This window comes from Mercenaria mercenaria, unplaced genomic scaffold (genome assembly GCF_021730395.1).
Source record: "Mercenaria mercenaria strain notata unplaced genomic scaffold, MADL_Memer_1 contig_2024, whole genome shotgun sequence".
In the NCBI taxonomy this organism is placed as follows: Eukaryota; Metazoa; Mollusca; class Bivalvia; order Venerida; family Veneridae; genus Mercenaria; species Mercenaria mercenaria.
This window is the reverse complement of record NW_026460054.1, coordinates 5,450-21,574: the sequence shown is the minus strand read 5'-3', so window position 1 is coordinate 21,574 and position 16,125 is coordinate 5,450. Positions and strand designations below refer to the sequence as shown.

Genomic DNA, 16,125 nt, shown 5'->3' with positions numbered 1-16,125 from the left:
TCAGATTGTAACGTTCTTTGCAGGAATTAAATGCATTAAGTGCTATAACTAATTTTATTTTGTACATAATAAACACTTCAAAAATGACGTAAGGAGACCAAATCACGTCTGCTGTGCATCGTTTTCGGCGCAGAATACAGCAGCATCTAAGCAACAAAATATGTTTAAATTTTGCGATGAGGCGTTCTTTCGACGTCTCCCGTCGGCATCCTGAAAATGCGCCGGAAATGCAAGATGTATTTGGACATACATGCCAGCAATATGTCCACATGGTTTGATTCTTCCTCGGTTCCTCTTGGACGCTGTGGATTACAGCAGTAACAAGGATTCGAGCCCATTTTAGGACACATGAAAATGCTTAAAATTAAAATTTCAATATGTATACCTTTCTAAAACCAAATTCATTTTAGATCTTTTAAAGGCCTCAGCGATGTTCTAAGATGAACAAATATTGCCTGAAGAGCATCGTTTCTGCGCAGAAAACAGCACAAAATTGAGCACCAAAGCATGTTCCAATTTCGTGATTAGTTATTCTTTGGACGTATACGTCGGCAATGAAATATATACTATAATTTGGACAAACATACCAGCAATACACCTCATGGTTTGATTCATCCTAAACTCCTCCTGGACGCTGCGAAATACAGCAGTAACAAGAATTCGAGCCCATTTTTGGACCCATGAAAAACACTAAAAATTAGGATTTTCAACACATTTCATTATTCTTTGTTGGGTTTTATGCATAAATTGTTAAAGCTTAACTCATTTTATATCTCATAATTGCCTCACCAATGACCTAAGATGACCACATATTGATTTGAGGGCAACGTTTTGGCATAGAATACAGCAGTAACTGACTAACAAAACATGTTCCAACTTCGACATGAGCTCTTCTTTGGACGTATGCTGTCGACATTCCTCCAATTCGTCGGCAATGTGATAAGTACTATATAAGTTGTACATATGTACAAGAAATATATCCACATGGTTTTATTTATCCTCATGTCCTTCAGAACGCTCTGAATCACAGCAGTAACAAGGATTCTAGCCCATTTTCAAACATCTGAAAAAGGCTTGAAATTACGGTGTTTTTTTTTTTTTTTTTCCAGATTTTTACGTTCTTCACAGAAATATAAATCATAAACTGCTATACCAATTTTTTATTTGTATTTAAAAGAGACTTCATCAATGACCTAAGAAGAAAAAATCGAGTTTCAAATGCATCGTTTCGGCACAGAATACAGCGCAATCTAAGCACCAAATATGCTTAAATTTTGCGATTAGGCGTTTGTATGATACTCCGCTGGCAATGCAATATGTACAATTATTTGAAAATACATACCAGCAATATATCCACATAGTTTGGTTCATCCTCAAGTCCTCATGAACGCTGTGAATTACAGCAGTAACAAGGACTTGAGCCCATTTTCGGACACATGAAAAATGCTTAAAATTACGATTTTCAATACATTTCATTGTTTTTCGTCAGCATATAATGCATAGATTGCTATAACTAAATTCATTTTACATTTAAGAAAGGTATCATCAATGACCTCAAGTGACCAAATAAAAGTTAGAAGGTACCGTTTCGGTCTAGAATACAGCAGTAACTGACCATCAAAACATGTTCCAAATTTGGGATAAGGTCTTCTTTGGATGTATGCCGTCGGCATTCCTAAACTCCGTCCGCAATATGGCATGTACTATTGCTTGAAAATATGCACAAGCAATTTATTCACATGGTTTTATTTATCCTCAAGTCCTTCAGGACGCTGTGAGTCACAACAGTAATAAGGTTTCGAGTTTATTTCTTGGACATCTGTAAAATAATTAATATTACGATTTTAAACAAACTTCATTGTTCGATGTCTGTCTCATAAAGGCATCGACGATGACCTAAGATAACCAAATATTGACATTAGGGCATCGTTCCGGTGCAGAAAACAGCAGTAACAGAGCACCAAAGCATGTTCCAACTTCGTTATGTGTTATCTTTGGGCGTATGCCGTCGGAATAATAAAAATCCGTCGGCAATAATAAATGTACTTTCATTTGGACATACATACCAGTAATATATCCACATGGTTTGATTCATCCTAAACTCCTCCTGGACGCTATGAAATACAGCAATAATAAGAGCCCACTTTTGGACACATGAAAAATGCTTAAAATTACGATTTTCGAAATACAGTGTAACTTCCGAAAACCGAACGACCTCCGGACCAGCCTAAAAGTTTGGTTTTTGGAAGTTTCCGGAATTCAGAAGTTTGAAAGTTTGTAGGCAAAGTGGACGTGGTGCACAAGAGTTATGTTTTCTTACACGTATGATGAAGGAGATTTTTATCCTTTTTAATTTTACAATTTCATATAGATTAATTAATTAATTAAATTATTACAAACATTAAGGATAATAAATACCTAAATAACAAATATAAAAAAAAACAGAACTTTAATAATAGCATTTACGCAAACATTTTCCACTTACATATTTTACCATCTTTGGAGTCCCGAGTTCGTCAACATTAAATTTTAATTAATATTGATAATGCATAGTTTAATAGGTGTAACTAAATCATTTAAATCATCTGTCTTTCTTTCGTTCAAATATTAAGAAAGTTTTAAACACATTTAATTCATCACGTTTTCACAAATTGAATACAAATGAAAATAATCGCTATTTACTTCCTTACTTTTGCATCAAATGATCACTGTGATTATACAGCGTGTCAAAATAAACGCACACCGCTAATAAATAAACAAAAGAACATGTTGACAGCGTTTCTGGATGATCAGGTGACACTTTTAATCCAGCAAATATTTTGCTGTTCGGTTTTCAGAAGTCAATTTTAGTGTTAAAATATAAACGGTGCTTCAAAAATCGTCCGGTTTTCAGAATTCGGAAGTTCCGGTTTTCAGAGGTTAAAAATATATAGAAATAAGAACAGAAAAAAACGGGACCTTGAGTTCGTGCGGTTTTCAAAGGTTTCCGGTTTTCAGAAGTCAATTTTAGTGTTAAAATATAAACGGTGCTTCAAAAATCGTCCGGTTTTCAGAATTCGGAAGTTCCGGTTTTCAGAGGTTAAAAATATATAGAAATAAGAACAGAAAAAAACGGGACCTTGAGTTTCGTGCGGTTTTCAAAGGTTTCCGGTTTTCAGAAGGTCCGGTTTTCGGAAGTTACACTGTATTTCATTATTCTTGGTTGGCACATAATGCATAAATTGTTAAAACTAAATTCATTTCATATCGCATAATGGCCTCAACAATGACCTAAGATGACAACATATTGATTTGAGGGCAACGTTTTGGTGCAGACTACAGCAGTAACTGACTAACTTCCAACAGTAGCATCAGTAATATTGTTGTTGTTGCTAAAACTGCCAACATATAACTACAACTTAACCACCGTAATAGCAGTAATACTGCTGGTATTGCTATAACTTTCAGCAGTAGTAGTAGTAATACTGCTGTTACTGCTATGCCGTTACAGCAGTAATAGCACTATTACTTAACATAACATACATATACATAACTTCGCTACCTTCTTCTTCTATCGTAGTTGAATAAGGTTGACACAAGAAACTACGGCACAAAAATACATAAATTTAAAACATGTTTGAAAGGAAATGACGTCAGCGTCATCAGAAATCGTCGACGTTCCCGCGCATTACATTCAAAGACGCTTTACAACATTGATTTTTTTAAATGTCGTCTCCACTTGAACAATAGATAGAACCATATGCAATAAAAAAAAAGTTATAAAACAGGGATGGTGTGTCTTAAGGCCACACGTGAGCTTCTGTCTCACTGGCTGTTTTCATTCAAACGTGAATGAATATGGGAAAACTCCTTAAAAAATTTCTGTAATATAGTCATCCATATCTATCCGCCGCTTCTGCGACGAATCCTCCACCGCTTCTGCGAAAGCTATGACCAGACGGATAACTCTGATACCAATTTTTCTTGATTTATGTCATCTTTTCACTTTAATTTATTTTGATGTATTCTCCCTATATCTCTGTTATTACAAAAGGAATTTGATTCAAATTTAAAGTAACTGTTAAGCATCATAACCTAAATCATTTTACACACTGGCAATAACTCTGGCACCTAAATATAATGAGTTATCCTGCTTTTTACTTTAAAAAAAAAATTCTTTCTCTCTATCTTTTTATTTATCAAACAGATTTGATTATAACAATTTTACTACATCAAATAACACAAGGACAAAAGGACAATTACTCTCACACCAATAGTTTATGAATAACCATTCCCCCGTTTTAGTTAAAGTTTCAGGCCAAAGTTTTAATACGTGTTTACTTTATCTCTGTTATTACCAAACATACTTGATTCAAACTTAAAATAGTCATATCATTACCTACATCATACAACACAAGGGCAATAACCCTTGCACCAATATTTCATGAATTATGCCCCCTTTTTTATTTAGAATTCGAGGTTTCTTGTGGTGCACTGTCACTATATCTTTTTATTACTTAATGAATTTAATTAAATCTAAAGTAAGTTCTTCCTCACTCTAAGAGACAAGGTCAGTAACTCTGATGCAAATATTTCATGAAGCATATCCTCTTTTTAGTAGAAAATCAGTTTAATTTTGATGATTTTTCATCATAACTCTTTGGTTACTATATATAAATGGATTTTGGATTTAATTAAATGTAAAGTGAATGTTCCACATCTCCACCCACATGATATAATACAAGGTCCATTAAACTGGTACCAATATGTTATGAGTTATGCTCCATTCTTACCCTTCCCTTTCCCCTCACCCCCCACGACACACACACACAAAGCCGAAAGCGGTTAGATATAGCTTTGGTGTCGTAGTCCGTCTCCGTCCGTACGGAGCTATACCTAGGAAGCGGTTTGGAATATATAATTAAAACTTAATTTACATGTTTACCACTATGGGGAAATGCAGACTGTCAAGTTTCAGACGAATAGCCTAAATAACATGACCTTTGAAGTTTCTAGTGTTAACTATGTAGGGTATTCTAAACTTTGGCAATTTCTGTTTAATAACTTGTGACATATTTGACCAATAATTATGAAATTTAAATAAATTTAGAACACCACATTGTGGTAGTGCACACTCAACTTCGTCAGGATCTCTATAGTTACTTCAGCGTTATTGCCCTTTCATTATTTAAATATCTACATATTTGTACATAAACTAATCAATTAGTAAAATTTCATTGCAATTTTTTTTCCATTTATATTTATTATCTACATGTGAAGTTGTGTACCCACGTACATCCATTCATCTCCACCACCCCCGTCACACACACCCTCCCCACCCTCCACCCCCACCTACCCCCACACAAATAGATTTCTTTACATTGCTTTTTAAATTTGAAACCTTCCATGAATATTAATCAACATGTAAAATTGTACCCTCCCCCAACCTCGCTACTCTACTCAGTCAAGCCACCACCCCAATCATGCACCCCTTTCCCCTATTTTATTTTTTATTTTCCATCAATATTTATTATCAACATGTGGAGTTGTGTACCCTCAGCCGGTTCCGTCCGCCACAACCTTGATCATGCATTCCCCTACTCACCCCTTTCCCTATTTTTTCCAACCTTCCATGAATATTTATCAACGGATGAAGTCTTCCTGTCTCAGTTATAACTTAATAGATTTTATTCCAACTGAATAGTTGTTCCATATTATCAGTCACAAGATGCATGACACATGGTGTATTAATTTTGCAAAAGTTTTCCAGGAATTATGTCCCTTTCATACTTATTTACTGTTTCGATACACTTTATCTCTGTTATAACTAAATTCACTTGACACAGAATTAAGTTATCTGCATCCACATTTGAGTCATTTAACACTGTGACAGCTCCGGCTTCCTTAAATGTGCCTAATTTCACTATCCAGCAACGAAATAGTCGAGCGCATTATCTCATACCCCTGTGACAGCTCTTGTTTTGTTTCCCCACATTTCCATATTTTTCCAGTCAAAAATCATACATTATACCTTTTATACTTCTTAGTTCCAATTCTCTCACCCTCGCCATTTCTCGTTAAACCATAAACCCTTTGCCTAGAAACTTAAATCTGCTACGTACTTCTCAAGTTAAACAGTAAAAAGTAATACTAGCTTTTTCATCTTTCGATTCCATTCCTTGTGCTTCATCATTCTTACGAACGGACATTTCTTGTTTATTTCTTTCAAAAAGCGACAGAAAGTAAAGGAAAAAGTAGAATAACCGTTACCTATCGTCCTCATTACCAAACAATGTTTTAAAACGGGTATATAGCGTAATACAACATGTCCGTCCGTTCATCGGAACGTCCGTCCGCCTGCCCGGATTTGTATCGAGCATATCACAAAGTATTTCTAGTGTTATGAAACGAGAAAGTATTTGCATTCAGCATTTTTTAACGGTGAATGGGTCGATATCTACCCCAACACCATGCCAATTTGGTTGTTCCTAATTCCCGAACAGTACCCGTACCGTACATCCGTATTCGGGAACTATCAGTTTTGTTCTGAGAATGGCGGAAACCTACATCTAAAACTTCAAAATCTGTCTATTAAAAAATCTGCAGTATGATAATTTGATATATTTTAGGTCACATGTCCAAATCATTGACGTCTAAACACTGAAAAGTGTTTCCGTAGCATTTGTTGAGAAGCTTTTAATCTGCACCCTTCAAATTTAGTGTTGTGATTGGCCAAATAAAGTAGATAATCCCTATTGCTTGTTAGATCAATAGTTTAAAGGTTAAAGATGCAGTAGCATGTTTCTTCCTTCAGTTTCAAAATACAGAACATTACAGTTTCTTCAGTCACACTTTCTGCGAGTTTATTCTAGATGTTCATCAGGTGAGCGATCTGGGGCCATTTGATCCTCTTGTTAACTATTTTACCTTAAGCTGTGGACAAAAACAGAATACTGTCAAAGATTTTTGCTGAATATTTTCCATTGTTTAAAATAAAAATTGATTTCATATTTCGTACCAACCTGCGTTCTATAAATGCACGCCACACCACACCTCGTTGTAATTTAATTAATGCCAGATATAATCCGGTGACGTACAAACTTTCGTTTTTGTTTAAGAAAAAGTAGGCATTAGCAAAAACATGTGCAGAGTTTGCTTTAGACCTATTATGTGATTCAAAACTCGATAAAATAGCAGAAAAACCTACCTAAAATTGACAAAAATATGAAAAAAAAAATAACTATCGGTCTGCTGAACATCTATTGCTTATTTTTACAAAATCAATTTCTTTTGACTTTTGTTTGTGTATGTCTCCACTATAAATTTTTTCTGTTATAAAAATGTTTAGATTTCAAATTAATTCTAATTATTGTAGTTTACTGAAATACACATTAGGAGTATGGAAATATCGAAAAATGTTCAAAATTGCCACATACTAGCATCTGAGGACAAACAAAACTGACCAGTGTTTGTGACCTAGTATTTTTATTTCATTACATCATAACTGAAGCTGAAACTGAAACTGTTTTATTTGATTAAACGCCTATTTTTACGTAAAACATATTCAATGGCGTTTTACAAATACATAAAGAAATAAAATCGTCCAAAAATTAAGACATTTTAATTACCTATGATAATTGAGCATAATATCATTGTGAATAAACTATTAAGTAGGCATTAAAGAAAAGATCAGGCATCAGATAAGATTCATAAAATTTTAGAATATTAAGATACAGTAAGATATCTGTTACTAAGTAAGTAGAAGTGAGTTATTGCGACATGTCCATAAGTTATTACAAACAATTGTATTTTTGTATTTGTGATAAAATTGTTCATATTTGAATGTATTTATACAGTAAAATCATCCAGTTTATGTTACCTCAGTATCTTAAAAATCTTAAAAATTGCGATACAGAACAATCAAAATCAATTTTTTTTCTAATGACAAAACTGCCACGAGCGTCTTTAATGCAACAGTTTTGTATTGAATTCTACTAAGTGAGACCACTGTCATGACCCTTGGCAGCAAAAGTATGCATAAAGGGTCCTAATTTTTATTTCGCTTGTGTCTGAAAAAATAACCTAGTGTCATGAAACCTTATCTAGGAATAATATTGACCATGTAAAGTTGTGTGTCTATGGTTTTGTTTTGAATTTCACTTGGTCAGATCAGTGTTATGGCCCATGTGCATAAAATGTCCTAAATTCTTGTCGCATCTTTCTCAAGAGGTATTATATCTGGAGTCAAGAAATAGTAGAAAATTGTTGTTCAGCATGTGATATTGTGCATCTTGGGGGTTGTTTCACTCATCCAAACCAGTATTATGGCCCTTGACTGTGTAAAAGATATGTATAATTGATACTTAAGTTTGTGTCGCATATTTCTCAGTAGTATATGAGCTAGAGCCATCGAACAATATAGGACTATTATTCAATATGTGAAGTTGTGGACCTGTCTACGGTGGATTTCATTCTGCAAGGTCATAGATATGGCTATCTATTTAGTAAAACTTTGCATTCAAGGCGAATGTATTTATTTAAAGTGTGTGACCTAGAGTAATAAAAATATCATAGAAATGTTGTCCAGCGTGTGAGGTTGTGAACTTTAGATTTTATTCCCCTTCCATTCCTGCCTCCTCCTCAAAAAATAAAATGTTCTCTTTCATTTTCTTTATAATGTAAGCCGCATCATGATAAAACCGTGCAGTCTAGCTAAGATTCATGCTGTTCGCTAACGGTTTATCTAATTGCATCAGGCTTTAAAAGCGAACAGCATGGATCCTGACCAGACTGCACGGATGTGCAGGCCGGTCACAAATGCGCTACCCTGGTTTCTTATTGCGTGACTCCCATTGTGTTTCTTGATGACGATTGTGCATCTTGGTGATGTTTAAAGTTTCAAAACTTTTTTTTTGAATTCACATTACCATCCCTAAGAAATATGAAAGTTGAGATAGTCTTTCGATATAAGAAAATAACATAATAGCCGTATAGTAACAGGAGTGGGGAGAACTAGCGTTCAATAAACACACATCTAGTTACATTGTCTTTTACCAGTCATTTTTATGTTTAACCACAATTTTATATTATTACCATTATACCAGAAGTAGTTAGTATGCCATTCCTTTCCATCGCCTATAGCATTACCCACAACCCTCTTTTCCTAATTCTCTTTCCTCTTTCAATTTCTTGTGTAATATTTGGTGCTCCTTAGTGCTTACTCCTCGCAAAGCCCACTGTTGCATCCCAAACCCCGCTCTAAAGTTAAAGAATATATGTGCAACGACTTCAAATTTCTTTTGTTTTTTATATTATTTCTTTATATCTCCGCCAGGTCCTACTTCCCCTGTTATACACTGACTTACTTAAAGTAAAATATAGTTTATATGCTTCTTCAATACATGAATTATGACCTTCCAAAAACGAATCACTGCATGCTTTGTTCCCCAGGCTGGTATAGCAGATGAGAATTTGACAATAGTGCTTGAGTCAGAGGCTGCGTCGATATATTGTCAAGCAATCGACCTGGAAAGGGATCGCAGATTTGCAACAATTCATGCTGGAACAAAGTATATGGTTATTGATTTAGAAGGTGAGTTATGTAGAAACTTTATTGACTCGCACAATATCAAGTAAGACAACAAACAAATCATCATCAGCGGACTGTACATCTACAATACGGCCATGAGAGTAAATCCAGTATGTTTCTTCGACTGGGTTCTTGTTCAGATATATGCCGTATTGTACCAGGCAGTGTTGAATAATCTTTTTATTAAATGCTTATTATTCTCAAACTTTTAACAAAATGAAAAGAAGAACCTTTGATAACACAACATTTGCAGTCATTCAGCTTTGAGTATACACAGACTTAACTACCAAACATCAAGGTGTAGATGAATAAATACAAGCATTTACATTAAACATCAGCACAAATTGGCAATGCGTTAAATCTATAAGATATGGCTGAGGAAAGCGTTGCTGTTCTAAAATTATCTAGATGTCCATAATTCTGATTAAATCTTCTAAACGTTGGGGGTAAAATTATAAATGAATGTAAAGATCAGCACCAACTTTCAACACCAATTGAAAGATTTTCAGTTTTGCTTTACTACAAGACAATAACATTATACATTTGTAATTAATTTTAAAATAAATGGTGATGTACAGATGCAATCAGGAGCAAACAAAACACATTAAATATCAGAACATGGACGACTCGAGGAAAACGCCAAAATAATTTATCGCCATATTTTACACTTTTCATTTTTAGTATATTCTGTGACAGGTTTATTTAATGAAAATAATATCAATTTCATAGAGTTAGATCCCATTTAGAAATGTATTGGACTTTTTTATGAATCGTTACTCCCTTTTGATATTAAAATTTTTAATAGGGGCTATTCCTTTTAATTTCAATGTAATTTCTAATTTTACATTTATATTAACTTCGATCAACTATCATCAAAAATTGGTAGATTATATTTTGAAGTATCTCAATGTTACACTTACAAATGTAGATAGTGGCCTTTGCAGGCTTTAAGTATTTTAACCATAATTTATATTGAACAAAGTATAACTGGGCTCTTGTTCTACTGCTAGATTATGTCACTAGTATAATGTGGAGTTTCAAATTTGTAACAGGGTCGTCAAAATTAATGCGTTAAGAAGTTTCCCTCACTGTTCTAAATTATTTTAAGATATAAATTTTATTACCAGGAAGCACAGTAGACATAACGGTGCATGAAAAACAGAGTAATGATGGACTGAAGGAATTATTCAAGGCTTCTGGTGGATCATGGTTTAGTACAAAAGTTGACGAAGAATTTTATCAGTTAATCATATCGGTCGTCGGAGAGGAAGTATTTAGAAAGTTTTGCAATGAATACACAGAATATTATCTAGACTTACAAAGGGAATTGGAAATCAAGAAACAAATCCAAAAGTCTACTGGGACAATATCGCTCAAAGTCCCGGCTTGTTTTCACGACATATACAAGAAAGAGAAAGGAAAAGACATTCAAACCGCAGTAAGAGAATCTAAATATGATGGGAAAATAGCTTGGCTTCGTGATAAAATTAGAATGGATAATGATGTTTGGAATGGTTTTTTCAAACCTTGCTGTGATAATATCGTTAGACATATCTCTTATCTGCTTGATGGCATGGCTGTGAAAGGAACGAGTGTATTTTTGATGGTTGGTGGAATTTCAAATTGTGAGATAATACAAAATGCTGTCAAGAATGCATTTCCTTCTGTGAAAATCATTATACCTGAGAGAGCTGAGGAAGCTGTTCTTAAAGGATCCGTAATCTTTGGACACCGACCACTGGCTATAACATCTTGCGTTTCCAAATACACATACGGCATATGCACATCGCCTTTATTCGATAGTTCCATTCATCCAGAATTTCGTCGCGTAACCATCAATGGAAAAGACCGCTGCAGAGATGTCTTCAAGACGTATATATATGCGGGAGAAAATGTAAGAGTAGGCGATGCAAGATCAGGGAAACATTCAACTCTATGGCCGCGTCAGAAAGAAATGAAATTGAAGATGTATGTATCCACTCGTCCGAATCCCATGTATGTAGACGAAAATGATACGGAATATATTGGTGATGTTGTCGTCCACCTTCCAGAGAGCGATGAACTGAGTGTTGTTTACGTTAAAATGATATTTGGTGAGACTGAACTCATGGTAGTTGCTACAGAATTGTCACAGCACATACGTTATTCAGCGTTTTTTGATTTTCTTTAGAACGATGGAAGCATGAGATATACAATGTACTTTGAAACGGATTTCAAAAATTGTACGAATCATGACAATGAATTCCTGGAAAACGGCACCTTCTTGACCGACCGATTGAGGTCACTGACTTTGAACAATTTGTCAACCATCGCTTTGGGTTTGAATACTCGCTCTATGTATAACATTCTTCATATGATAATGCCATCCAGCTGGCTTATGGGAAATTTGTGGTACTACTCAGGTGATAACCAGTTTCTACAAGTATACTCGGAGGGCACATGGGATTTTGCCGGTGTCATCAAAACCGGAAAAGTCGCCATATGTTTTCTAGTTGTTTTGTTGTTGCATTAAACCGAACACAAAAATCCTGAAAAATCAAAATAAACTTTTTGAAAAGAGTTAACAGTTTCATAATGATACTATATTATGCACTATGTTTCCTTTATTCGAGCGTTAAGGTTTGGAAATATTTTTTAACATTATGCAAACGTATTAGTCAGTTAACTACAGTATGTTTTAATGAAATGATTTACTGACTTATTTCTTTAAATGGCGCTTTCAAGTAGGAAGAGGTGGTTTATCTTAAAATAAGATGATTAAAATCCCCAAAAGGATTTATGATTTATATTTCCAGACCAGTACACAAGCGTGCATGAATAAAATGAACAAAAGGTATCTTTGAGCGAAGAAGTTGGGGCTTTATAGCTAGTAAAGATTCAGATAGGTGCACACTGTGAAACTGAAAAGCAAACAGTGTGATCTTGATTGTTATCTGTTGCAAAACCTTAACGTTAATTTTCGTATAAAAGAGTTTATATCCATTGTGTATGTGAATGAATAATTGAAAAATCATGAAGAAAAAGCAATAAATTCATCTTTTTTTTCAAAACTTATGTAGACCTATCATATTTCATGTTTAACATTTTTTTACAGATCAAATCTTCAACAAAATTATGTGGTACATTTAAGAAAATTTGTTGAAATATTTTCTGGCTGTTGTTTAGTTAGTTACTTACTGATGAAGGAATATTACGTAAAACACTGCCATCAAAGATGATTCCTTCGAATATTTTAACTTCAAGAAGAGAAGATAATAAACAGGTTTTGTTTGTTTTAATAGCTTTGCGACAGTTTCTAAATAGCTGATATGCAAATGTTTGGATAAATTCCTAAGTAATTTAAATAATATAAGTGAGTACAACTGTGATAGTAGAAAATGTTTTTCTTCTATCCTTTTTTTTTTTTTTTGGATGAGTTGTTTGATAGGTTTGTGGTTTGTCATCTAATATACCACGGTTCAGAGTTCAGATGTGCAGGAAATTAATCATGAGGGCGTTAGTCCTTGTGGTTAAATACTGAAGCATCTGAATGATGAACCGTTGTAAATAAGACAATAAACCACAAGAAGGTGTTGACTGTTTTCATTCTAAATTTCTCGTTGCAATATTTTGAATGATACAATGCTGGACTTCGTTTACTTGAGGAGTAATGAATCGGACGTCATATGGGAATTTGACGTCATAATGGACGTCATAATCCTCACTTACCGATCCGCGCGTCAACAGAGCTTGACACACTTGTATGTTTAACTGGCAATCAAACTGAGTCATGTTAGAACTTAAGGTATTTGACCCGTAATATAAATTATTATAAATTCCTACCATAAGCCTATTTTGACTGCTGAGTTACATGCGGTAAAAGTTCTCTATTTTGCGTTCATTCTTTAGATTACATATTGTGGAAAATTGCAGGTAGGTTTTACTTCTGCCCCAAGGTTATTTTTGAAAGAAGTGAGCAAAATTCACAACAGACTCACAGGATTCGACTTTAACTTTTCAATGTTGGAGTTAGAATTCTGTCTCATTAAATCTGTACTTGAGGCACCCTAAAAAAATGATATTCACAGTTTTATTTTGTGTTTCATAATTGTTTAACAATAGTTTGATGTTTCTTTTATCACAAAAAAATGCTGTAACGAATTCTGCAAACATTTTAGATAGTGGCCATCACATTGAAACTTTTCTCTACTTGAGCTTGAGGAAATACCATAAATTATACAAAATTTACAAAAAAAACGGCACGGTAAAAGTTGTTTAAAATATGCGACACAGTGCGAAACATTGTCAACATGAAGAATGTAACAAACAAGTGCCATTTTTTAAACATTACTATTAGGGGTCCAATACCTTAATTTGATCATACTTCTAGTACTATGTGAATTGTTTTAAATTACTACCTTCAAAATGTATGAGTTTTAATAATGTACAACATCAGATAAATACATAAGATAATATGTATTCTCGGAAGCACAGAGCATTAAAACACAACCCGAGAGCCACGCATTTGCAAAGTAGGCCCACAACAGAAAGAAGCTGTAATGGAAAAATATTTCAGACGGGTTGCTTCAAACATCCAACAAGTACATATTAATTTATGCTGAATATAGAAGGAGGGGAAGGAAATGGTAAGGGGCAAAATGTGGTCGCGGGGAGGAGGGAAAGGTACCCGATGGTGAAAGAAGAACAAGGACCCATAAGCAAAGTGAAAGCCACGTTCCTTAATAACAGTCATACTACAACGTAAACCACAATAGCGCAAATACACATGTATCAAACATAAACACACAACCACACCCAACTAAATAACATAGATAAACGACCAAGCAACACACACATAAGAAAGCAGTAGGGCACCGTTTTTACTCACAAGCATACAACCGCACCCATACATGTAGGAAAAAACAGAAGGATTCCGGCTGCAAAAACAAAAACTTACATATAGGGGGAGGCTAGGGAGGCAAAAAGTAGCGTAATTGCAATGGGAAAGGAGAGGGAAATAGGGGGGATGATTGAGGAGCAGGAAAAAATGCTTACAACATACAGGAAAACATACGCAACAGACAATACAAGACAGACAAAAAAAACAGTTGAAAATAGGGACACCGCCTTGGAACGGTCAATACCCTATATAAAGGAAAGTGTGAGTGTGTGTGTGTGGGGGGGGGGGGGGTTGAACGCGTTTAGGGCATGCCAACCTCGCACCTACCCTATTTTCAACAAGTAAGACAACACAATGTAAATAAGATCCCGCTGAGAAAGGCTCTAACATCAGTACAAAAATAACAGATAAAGTAAAACATAAAATTAAAGGAATTCTAAGGTATAACTACACCAATGTACTCAACAGGTTGTCTGAAGTCAGAGCAACAAGAGCCTAACTTTCAAGGGCACCACTAAGAAAACTATAAGACAAAAATCAACTCCCTTCGTCCATTGTCTTACACTTTATTAGTCATTGCACCATCAAATAGGAAAGCGTAGCAATTAACTGTAGAGGGGTCAATCACAAAACATGCACTGTGCTTTACGATTTTTGCATCGTATCATCTTTTGATAAACTTTTTAACCAGTTTTAGAAATATTTGTTTAATTGTACGAATTATATAAACTACATCTCCATAGTATTCCGGGTGTGTAAGTCCAAGTTTTAAAAGTGTTTTTAGGTTTGTATAATTTTTTTTCTAACAGTTAGGAAAATCTTCAGTGAAATTTACTAAAAGTTTTCCGTAGAATTGGCCTGTTTTCATCCCTGATTATAGAAAATTTAAATTACATTTCATGGGTATAGTACACAATTTAGATAAAAATGCATTGCAATAACATATATTATATATAGGTTGTTTGTTCGTTTATCCGTTTTGTTGCATTCATTAAAGATGTGACATAATATGTTAGGTGTTAGATAAATTAAGTATGCTTTTTAGTCCCCTACCGGCTTAAAAGCAGTTTTTGTGGCTTTAGGAATGCGCTTTTCATTCTGCAATTTCGTCCGTGCTTCCGCAGTTTTATGTCCGGTCTATAACTCTGCCATTGCTGATGGGATTTTAATAGTACAATGTATTCGGCAAAAATATTTCAATTTAAAACAGCATGCCATACCGAAAACCCTGATCTTTAGCTCAAAGGTAAAAGTCACCTTTGAAGGTGCAAGATCAACAAGACTATTTTTCTATCTGATCAGTATTTCAACAATTCATCAAGGGATTTAAATATTTCTTGGCAAAAACATTTTTCATAATAAGACATGGTATCATGCACAACTTTCATACCCGTTAACTGAAAGGTTAAGGTCACTCTTGGAGGTCAAATATTAGCGTGGCATTAATTGGGTCTGTTTCGCGACCTGTACAGAACTCTGCCATACTTTGAGGGATTACAATATTATTGGGCAGAAAAGTTCCCAATAAATAGAAAACAAGTGTCATGCTCCCCATCAAAGACCCCTAGTCTGTAAAATACTTTATGTTGCTTTTTTATTATTATTATTTTTGTTGTTCTGACAACAGCTTTTCCATCTCTGCATGGATAGTTTTATATAACTTTGTACAAATATCCGA

At 34.5% G+C, this 16,125-nt stretch overlaps 1 protein-coding gene across 1 annotated transcript in view; it reads left to right on the top strand.

Annotated features, from left to right (window-relative positions):
- LOC128552088 (heat shock 70 kDa protein 12B-like) overlaps positions 1–11,738 on the top strand; it is a 29,052-nt gene extending 17,314 nt beyond the window's left edge. Inside the window, exons 3-4 of the mRNA XM_053533095.1 lie at positions 9,430–9,571; positions 10,696–11,738. Of these exons, the coding sequence (XP_053389070.1) occupies positions 9,430–9,571; positions 10,696–11,738 (1,185 nt within the window). The remainder of the gene's footprint in view (positions 1–9,429; positions 9,572–10,695) is intronic.
- The last annotated feature ends 4,387 nt before the right edge of the window (positions 11,739–16,125 follow it).